This window comes from Ursus americanus, chromosome 8 (genome assembly GCF_024610735.1).
Source record: "Ursus americanus isolate L20-20 chromosome 8, mUrsAme1.1.p, whole genome shotgun sequence".
Taxonomy (NCBI): Eukaryota; Metazoa; Chordata; class Mammalia; order Carnivora; family Ursidae; genus Ursus; species Ursus americanus.
The window spans coordinates 40,604,058-40,614,557 of NC_142134.1; the positions used below are offsets into that span (position 1 = coordinate 40,604,058).

Below are 10,500 nucleotides of genomic sequence, written 5' to 3' on the forward strand. Positions count from 1 at the left end.
TAAGAGTCCAAACAATTTATTTTTCAATATACAGATTCTCCACCTTATTATAAACTGGGAAAAGGGTAAGATAGTCCAGAGACTATAAATGCAAAAAAGTTTTATTACTTGAATATAGATTGCAGAATCATCATTATGAAAGTCAACCTGTGATTGTGATTTTGCTACAACTGGACTGTGGTATGGAAAAAAGATGAAGATGAGGGAATATTTTCAGTATAAAATATAAATGTAAGAAAGCCATGGATATCCCATACCTTGTTAATAGTAATGATGTTGTTTGCAATCACAGCTAGCAATGCCACATCTGTTGGCCTGTGAACAATAAGCGACAGTCAAAAAGAAACAAACCTTTAAAAAGAGACTTCATCCCCTATAAAAGGCACTTCATTTTAATAACTTACTTTAGTTTTATTATCTGATTGTAAAGTTGTAACGCCTCCTCTGTACGACCCTGAAGCTGCAGAATATAGGCCATCTGCCCATGAATGATGGCCAGTTCTGCCTGTGGGTCTTCCTCAGTCCCATCCTAAGGAGAAAAAGAAACATTTTTCCCCCTGTAAATTCTCCAAATCGATCTTCATATTTACCAAGTATTCCAAACATTCAAAAGGTACACTATCTTAAAGACAACATATAATTTTCAGAAAACTTCCCTTAGAATCAGTTTGTTAAAATTTAGGAATTTGACAAAGGTCATTCCAAAAGTAAATTACTGTGTAAATAAGTGAGTGCCAGAAAACAATAAAAGATTGATGAAAAGGCTAACAGCTATAAGGACTCTGTAATGAAACTACTTCATAACTGTCTTTAAGACAACTGGAAATTATGACTGTTGGATTATTTGTGGTTCATTTAAGAAATACGCATGGGATTCCTATGAAAGGACCCATATTAAAAGGTCTGAGCCTTACGTCTAAAGTAAGAGAATGTATTTATATTAATATAAATTTAAAATAGAATGTATACGGCATATAAAAATTGTGGTATTGCAATTTCCCAGCCTAAGATTTCATCAAATAATTGATCAAGAGGATTTTTACTGTGATTTATATTTAATAAATCACCACCTACTCTAACAAGTCAATAAATACTACAATGACGCATGCTATAAATTTATATTAGAATGTAAAATTTGGGTTTAATATCAGTGGAATACTTACAGAATCTTCTGATAACGAACGGCGGCAAAGATCTATAAGAAAAAATGGTTTTAAAATTAATATCGCAGGTAACTGCCATTCCTTTCACCATTATGAAGAGCAAAAAATTCTTTTTTTTTAAAGATTTTATTTATTTATTTGACAGAGAGATAAAGAGAGCACAAGTAGGCAGAGCAGCAAGCAGAGGGAGTGGGAGAAGCAGGCTCTCCACTGAGCAGGGAGCCCAATACAGGGCTCAGTCCCAGGACCCTGGGATTATGACCTGAGTCAAAGGCAGCTGCTCCACCGACTGAGCCATGCAGGGGCCCCAAGAACTAAATTCTTGGGCAGAAGATTTCAAGATAATTTTAATAACAAGCAAACTTGGATTTTATTATTAGCATCAACATAAATAATAATAAATGTTACATAAATACTATCAGTTCCTGACTATTCTAGCTCTCTGGCATTTTTCTTTCATTTGTAATCTCTGGGTTAAAAAAATTTTAAAGGCATTTAAAAAATATAAATGTAACAAATGCTGATTGCAAAAAATCAATGACAAAAAAAACAGTAAAGACAATAATCCCACCACCAAGAGACAACCACTATTAGCATTTTCATTACTGTTTTTTAAATGCAAATGCACAGCTGCTTTTAAAATGAAATTGTGATATTCTACATACTATTTTGAGACCTCCCTCCCCCATTTAATATATTGTGAACATCTTAATATTATAATAAATAAAAATCTACATTATTTTTTTAAAAGATTTATTTATTTTAGAGAGGGAGAGAGAGACGGAGGGAGGAGAGAAGCAGACTCCTTGCTGGGCATGGAGCCTGATGTGGGGGGCTAGATCCCAGGACCCATGAGATCATGACCTGAGCCTAACCAACTGAGCCACCCAGATGCCCCTAGATCTACATTTTTATTTTAAATGATTGCATTGTAATCTATTTTGTGGTCATGGTAAAACTTAGCCAATCCTCTTATAGGACAGAAACTCATGAGGTTTCTAATTTTTTCTTATGACTATTCCTTCAATTAGGATTCATAAAAATACATACATGAATTTATCTATTTCCTTATAATAAATTTCTTCATTTATCTTACTATTATTAATTAATCTAATTATTTCCTTAAAATGAAATCCTTGGATCAAAGGGTATGCAAATTTTAAAATCTGCCACACATTACTAAATTGTCCACTGCAAAGTCAGTATTATTTTTACACTCAAAACTTCCATGTAGAAGAATGTCCTTTTCCCACACCACTGTCCATACTGGGTATAATCAAGTAATTATAATTCTCAAACATATTTTTCTTCTCATGGTTCTCCAACTTCTGCTTTTATTTTAACCTCCAACATTTAAAATCGACCCTGCTTCACCTTTTCTTCCTCCCCACTGTCACTGAAGTCCCTACATCACTTTTATAGCTTCCAGGGAAATATGTACACAGAAGAAAAGTTTACATGTTTCTAGAGCTGAAAACAAACATAAGCTAGTAGGACTATTTTTCTTTTTTTCTTAATTAAAAGCTTCAAAGCATGTAAATGTTGTATATGAAAACATACTAAATGGAGTTAAACTGTGCTTGAATAGCGTTACCAATACAAATGCAGTGTATATGCATGCATGCACGTACACACACAGGCACACTAATTATCACCGTACTTGAGTACCAGTTTAATAATGATAATCAATATTTACTGGATGCTTATGTTATATGCCATGTACTGCTGTAAATGCTTGACATTAACTCAATTTACATTTAATACTTATAGTGACTTATTAAAAAAATCTCAAAATAAGGTCTGGTATGGATGAAAATGGACAAGTACTCTGGCTTAGGATTAGACAGAAATAGGGGAGAGACATGTTAAAATGCCAAGAGACAGGATAGATGAACTTTGAGAAATTCCCACTGCATCAATAATTTCCAATTATAAATTTCACAAAAATCAAATTCAATTTTTGGAAAAAATGTTTTACGTTATATGCATATTACAATTACACATAATTTTAATAAACTTCCAACCTTCAGCTTTTTGTAGGATTTTCATTGCTTGGCTCAGCTGGCCTTGTCCTATCAGAGCACATGCAGCATTGTAGCATAGTTCGTGTGTGCCTTCTTGGAGGCCCAAGTTCTCCTGTCATGGAGCAAAATACCAGTCAAACACTAGACAGGAATATTTTTCACAGCTGTGTGGGTACATACAGATACTCACTGGAACCACTTTTTCCCAATTGCTTTGAGCTGCAACAACTGCTGAAAGGTTTGTTTTTCTCTCTTCATCATAATCATCTTGGGAGTTTCGGACAAGATCTCTATACACTGCTAAGCATTCATCATAGCGTTCTAACCGGTATAACTAGGGAGACAAATACCAAGTAAAAGATCAGAGGAGAAGACAAATACAGTATTATGTCTCAAACATCATATAAACCTTTTTTTGAATCACTAAGTAGGAAAGGTTATTCAGCATGATATGGGCAATCAACAGTTTTTCCTTTACAATTTTTCCATTAGTTCTGTGTGCTACTAATACTTTCAAAAACTTGCAATGAATGAATCTCTACTACACTGTAGATTTGTAGTCATGATTCAGATAGAAGTCATTATATTTACCCCCTTCCTGAGGTTAGGAAAATGCCTAAGTGGGTTGTGAAAGAAAATCTTTCCAAAGAAATCACCCTGCTACCTAAATCTGACTTACAATGAAAAAATTTTCCCACCCACAAAATGATTATTAAGCCCCAGTGAACAGGAACAAAATTAGATGTTAACAAAATGAGTTAATATTTCCTAGGAGTTCCCTATATTTAATTATTTTCTCTTTCCCAGAAACCAACTAGTAAAAGGTTAATATCAAGCACACAAAACATAATTCGTGCTTATTTCATTCAAGTTGTTCTAAAGGGCAATAACAACTGCCACTCTGGATAAATTAAATCAAGACAACTATATATGACAGAGACTGATGCCCTTCATCAAACTCAAAATGGTGGAATTTACCCTAAATTTGCCTTGCTTACCTTAAAAGTTCTTTATAAACCTACAATCCATGAACTTGTCCAAATCTTTCTCCAACCTGTATGTATTGTTAAACTCCTCCTATCTCTTGGGGACATTTATTACATTATTTGCCCTTACTGACATTTTAAAAATCTTTAAGAGGGTTTTGTTAGTTCTACTAAAACATTTCTGTCCTCTCATCATTAACAGCTCTATTTTTACATTAGGCTTAACTATAGGTCTCAAACCCTTTCAGAATAAGATAGTTTTAGGGAATTCATAAACTAGTTCAATTCATCCAAATTCTTATTTATCATGATTTAGTTTATTTTAACCTTAAAACAAAATGTGTTAAAAACTAGAAATATAATTTCAAAACTGTGTTACATATATCCCACTGGCCTTCATCTTTCCAATTAAAAAGTCAAAATTTCATAGGATAGTTTTTAATTCTAATTTTCTAATTAACCTGAAATAATTTATTCATAGAATATTATATATGCAACTGTTTGTGTGAAGATCAAGAAGAGGGAATATGTTCAAACCTCAAGAACTGGTTTGGTGGCAAGTTTGGTGGAGCATCAGGATGGGCTGAGGTTCCTCATCCCTGCTCCTCGCTACAGGTACAGTCATGCTCACTCAGGATGACAGTCAACATGTATTTTAAAGCAGTAATTACCACTTGTCCATAAAGCTCCTTTAGTTTGTCTGTCTGCTGATTGGCACTTTCTATTGTCTTCAAGGCATTCTCAATTCTGTTCAGCCTGTACTCACAATATGCCTTCTCAAAGGAAAGAGAGTTACTGAAAAAGAAAAAACCATTATCTGATCATTAGCTAACAATGCAGAGCACCCACTATGACAAATATGCTATAAGCACCTGATCTATATTAAATCATTTGATCTCCATTAACAACAGAGGAGAAAACTGACAAAGTTTAGTAACATGTCTGAAAATCAGTTCACAAGTGGCAGAAAATAGTACATCCATTTCCCTTGCCTCTCTTGCTTTCATGGATATTCTTAGAATTATTGGCCCTTTGAAACCAAACATCTAAGAATGAAATCATGATTCAGCTAAATAACTAATTGTCTTAGATTAAAAAAAACAATCTGAACACTATTTTGTTTTTTTTCAAGATTTTGTTTTTCAGTAATCTCCATGCCCAAATGGGACTTGAACTCACAACCCTGAGATCAAGAGTGATATGCTCCACCGACTGAACACTATTTTTAATGGGTTATTATAGAAGTTTCTTAGATCAACTAATCAAATAATAAGCCATATAAAGCTGCTTTACATGTGTTCAAAAAAGCAAATGAATAGCAAAGAAAAGGTAACTAAAATCTTAAAAGAACACAGTACTTGCAACCAATTGATAAACACACAATAAAAACATTACCAATCTACACTGACAAGTCATCTACATTAATGTGACACTTGAAACTCATTTTGGAGTTTCATTTATTTATTTTTAAAGATCTTATTTATTTATTTGACAGAAGAAGAGACAGCACAAGCAGGGGGAACAACAGGCAGAGGGAGAGGGAGAAGCAGGCTCCCCATGAGCAGGGAGCCTAATGTGGGGCTCAATCCCAGGACACTGGGATCATGACCTGAGCTGACGGCAGTTGCTTAACCAACTAAGCCACCCAGGTGCCCCTCAGTTTGGAGTTTTAACCATAATCCATGAGAAAGAATATTTATCAAGCAAATGACAACATCCTTTATTTACTTGGCTAAAAAAATTATCTGAAAATCTCCCTATGTCACAAAATAACCAAAAGTCAAGATATTGAATTTTAGGGGCGCCTGGGTGGCTCAGTCGTTAAGCATCTGCCTTCGGCTCAGGGCGTGATCCCAGCGTTCTGGGATCGAGCCCCACATCAGGCTCCTCTGCTGGGAGCCTGCTTCTTCCTCTCCCACTCCCCCTGCTTGTGTTCCCTCTTTCGCTGGCTGTCTCTCTGTCAAATAAATAAATAAAATCTTAAAAAAAAAAAAAGATATTGAATTTTAGTATAAACATGTTTATTAGAAAGCAGTGTCCCCTTTACTTTATTTTTAGTAAAGTTTTAAAATTAGTTTTCAATCTTTCTGTGTAGATATGGCTCGAACTCCCCCCAATACCAAAAAGGTATACACTAAGAGGTTTTACATCCACTGCTATTCACATCTACCCTGCTCCCCTTTACTTCCTACTGACTATTTTTATTCACTGTTTCTCCACCTAGTGTTTGTTTTTGCAAATACAGGAAAATACACACATAAATTCTTACATCCTCCTTTTCTTATACAAAAAGTATACTATATAGTTGTTGACCTTTGAATATGGGTTTGAACTGCGTGAGTCCACTTATATGTGGATACTTTTCAATAAATACAGTATAGCACCCTAGATGTATTTTCTCTTCCTTATGATTTTAATGTCATTTTCTTTCCTCTAGCTTACTTTATTTTAAAAATATAATATATAATACATATAACATAAAAAATGTGTTAATCGACTGTTTGTCATCTGTTAGGCCTCCAGTCAATAGTAGGCTATCAGTACAGGTTTTGAGGAGTCTGAAGTTATATACAGATTTTCAACTGTTCGGAGGATTGGTGCCCCTAACCCGAGATGTTCAAGGGTCAAATGTACATTGTTTTTAACTTTATAAGCCAGTATTTCATTAAAGAGTAAATATACTGCAAAAAATTTTATTTCAATACCTATTTCTTTTGGGGCTTAGGCATAACTGTAAAAAAAAAACAAAACCAAATTACAGTAAAAATTTAGAACATAAATTCACATTTCATGAAATGATAAATGAAATAAATGAAAAAGATTAACAACAACAACAACAAATGCTAGATATTCTAAAGACTGCTAAAGAACTCTGACACCGAACGATCTTGACCTAAAAATCATACTCACCTCAACAGTTCTCAAAGGAGGTAGCCACTGAGGTCAGGCTAAGACTGCCATACCATCCTAAAGGCCTCTATTTAAACATCCCTACCCACATTCTACCTTCTCTGCCTCCTTATGTCATCCAAGAATTCATTACATTTATGACCCATATCCTTCAGCAGTTTACCTGCTTCTTAGTGGTTCAAAGGGAAGACAGAGGTAAAGAAAAAAGGCTCCCCAAGGCAGAAAACAACAAAGATACTATTGCTCCTTCCAGTTTCAGAAATACTATTGCCAAGCAAAAAAGAAGGAAGGTCAAAAATCCCTGAATAGTGAGAAAAAAACAAACATGGAAATGGTTATAGCTATGGTAACCATATTTCTAATAACTACACAAACAACTAACTGAATCACTTACTTGACTAACACTTTAGTGTGAGTATTGATGACATTCAAGGCTTCCTTGAAACTTCCATTTTGGATAAGGCATACCACTTTACAGTGCAGGGCAGTTACATCATCCTTGTTGATCTGCAGTACTAGAGAACAATTTTAGGAAAACAATTTTATTTTATTTTAATTTATTTATTAGACAGAGATAGAGACAGCCAGCGAGAGAGGGAACACAAGCAGGGGGAGTGGAAGAGGAAGAAGCAGGCTCATAGCGGAGGAGCCTGACGTGGCGCTCGATCCCAGAACGCCGGGATCACGCCCTGAGCCGAAGGCAGACGCTTAACCGCTGCGCCACCCAGGCGCCCCAGGAAAACAATTTTTTTTTTTTTTAAAGATTTTATTTATTTATTTGACAGAGATAGACACAGCCAGTGAGAGAGGGAACACAAGCAGGGGGAGTGGGAGAGGAAGAAGCAGGCTCACAGCGGAAGAGCCTGATGTGGGGCTCGATCCCACAACGCCAGGATCACGCCCTGAGCCGAAGGCAGACGCTTAACCGCTGTGCCACCCAGGCGCCCCCAGGAAAACAATTTTAAAATCCATTCCCTTCTCACATTTTCCTAAATTTTCCCACCCCCTGCCTCAAGAAGCTACATTTCCAATTTTATTGCAGCAACAATTAGTTGAAACATTAAAAAAAAAAAATGACCACTAAGAAGTGGCAAAAAGGCAGTTATAATTTAGTAAGATTTCCAATGAGATAGATTCCCAGGATGCATATAGCAAAAAGAAAATTTTAAATAATGAAATAAAGAAGAAAGAAGCTATTTTCTCCAGCTTTTTCACCTTAGGACCCATGCTACATCCTACACATTCCATTAGTTCACCAAGAAAGAAAAAAGTTCATGTAGAATTTGGAAGCAAATGACTTAGGTTTGAGTACAAGCTTGTCGTTTGTGTCTTTAGGTCATGGGCAAATCATTTCACTGCCAAATGCCAGTTTTCTGATCTGCAAAACGAGTATGAAAGTTATTAAGAATAAATGAGAATACTTTAGAAAAATCTATGAGCTGTAACGTATACAAATGCAAGTTATTTTGCTGGCAGTATTTCCAAAAACCACTCAAAATTTCCCTTTTCACCTAAGACGACCGACCAAAAGGGGACAAGGAAGGACTCAGATGGCAAAGTTTCAAAGTTGAACAGTGGTTCAGTGTCAAAATGACCACAATCACTACCCTTGCCCCTGGCAACATTAGGAACCCAAATCTGTGTAAGAATCATATAAATTTTTCCCAATTAAGAAAATATATATTGATCAACAAACTGAAAGTGCTGATTAAATAATTCCTGCAAAATACTTACTACACTGCTACTGAATATACTGGTTGCCGGTTTAGCCAAGGGCTAAAGTTAATTCAAAGCAAGTTTAGGAATCAAATTAACTATTATCAGTAGCTATTTTTCTTAATGTCTGAAATCATCAAAAGTGCACTGTGGCACAATCACTTCTTTTTACATTTACAACAGGATACTGAAAATTATACAATCCTGTATGCTACTGACATAATTTGTACGTTACTGCTTTAAACAGCCAAAGCCTGCCTTAGTAATCACTTTTTCAAATCTAACCAAATACAGGCTGCATCTTCAGTAAAGAATTTACCATGACAGAGCATTAAAAAGCATGGCCCTATTACAGTTACATAGTAAAGGATAAATGAATATAATAAGTAAACCTCACACCAAAGGCAGTTGACTCAAGATTATCAACTTCGGGGCACCCCCCCCCCCAAAAAACCCGAAAAACAAAAACAAACCAGGCCATACTTTTCTTCCGACGTTATTTCAAATGTTAGTGCTTTCACACACATATTTTCTGATCTAATGACATTGGAGACAGATTTTATCTATGAGAGTGAAAGCCCTAACATTTATATCCAGCCCTTTTCCCTCTCTCCTGAGTCTGTACAGCTTGCAACTCGTCAACACCAGCTTCTAAACTACGTGTCCCTAGCAGATTCATCCCTCCGATGCGGCCCTAGAGAAAAAGCTCCCTCAGCAATACTGTCTTGATCACTCCCCTAAAAGGAAGGAGAAAAGGTGGTGATGTGAGATATTTGCGAATTAAGGAGTAAAAACGGAGGAGTCGAGTAAGAAAACAGTGTGAAAGAGGCGCATGGAGTTGCGATCTCTTTAAATTCCACCCTCGCTACCCCGCGGAGGGTAAAGAGGGAAGTACACGTGGCTCTAAGCAACCCAGGACCCAGGGTTGATCAGGTGGAACAGAGGGGCTGCAACCCACGCCTGCCCCGCGATCCGGCCCCCGTGCAGCTGGCGGCGCGATCTCCAATTCCCGAGTCTACTCGGAGGTGGTCGCGCGCGCCGGAAGGAGGCCGCGTCCTCCCTGCGGCCTGGGCCCGCCCCAGCGCCCGCCCCGACACTTACTCTTGTTGACGGTCTTAAGAGCGCGCGTGAAGTCACCGTTCTGGCCATAACGGTTCACTTCACTCCAGAGCGCAGGCACCGAAACCCCCCCGCCGCCGCCGCTCGCCATCTTGGAGGAGACGCGAGGAAGGGGCGGGACGACCTCTGCCCCGGAAGAGGATCTCGGAGGCGGCCAAGCGGGGGAGGAAGCCGGTGGTTGCTAAGCGTTTCGGAGTCGGAAGCGCTCTTATTCTTGAGTCAGGGGCGGAGATCGTAATCTCAGAGGTCTTGGCTAGAAATTTGCGTGGATAGATAGGGTTGATACACCTTACCTGAAACTGGTCTGAAGAACGAGGTGTCGGACCCCGGGAGGGGGAGTCGAGAAGGGATTCACCAGTTTCGGCTCAAAGCAGCCTGCGTTTCTGGGGCTACCACTGCCGGCGAAGCAGCACCCTCGTTGCACGAGGCGGAGCTGAATGACGATGTAAGGAAGACAAAAGAGGCCTATAGAGTGGTAAAGTACTAACTAGAAACCTTAGGGAGCCCTTTGAAGGAAAGTGGGGATAGAGACGGCTTCTCTTTCTGCTGGAGAACACTTCATAGAGGAATTGTATTTGAAAA

The 10,500-nt window shown here is 37.5% G+C and overlaps 1 protein-coding gene across 1 annotated transcript in view; it reads right to left on the reverse strand.

Moving 5' to 3' along the window:
- The window catches only part of SRP72 (signal recognition particle 72), a 29,603-nt gene extending 19,564 nt beyond the window's left edge, over window positions 1–10,039 (reverse strand). Inside the window, exons 1-8 of the mRNA XM_045815919.2 lie at window positions 9,901–10,039; window positions 7,478–7,598; window positions 4,845–4,968; window positions 3,378–3,521; window positions 3,188–3,299; window positions 1,164–1,195; window positions 405–529; window positions 258–315 (exon numbers count right to left, since the gene is read on the reverse strand). Of these exons, the coding sequence (XP_045671875.2) occupies window positions 258–315; window positions 405–529; window positions 1,164–1,195; window positions 3,188–3,299; window positions 3,378–3,521; window positions 4,845–4,968; window positions 7,478–7,598; window positions 9,901–10,009 (825 nt within the window). The 5' untranslated portion in view covers window positions 10,010–10,039. The remainder of the gene's footprint in view (window positions 1–257; window positions 316–404; window positions 530–1,163; window positions 1,196–3,187; window positions 3,300–3,377; window positions 3,522–4,844; window positions 4,969–7,477; window positions 7,599–9,900) is intronic.
- Between the last annotated feature and the right edge of the window lie 461 nt (window positions 10,040–10,500).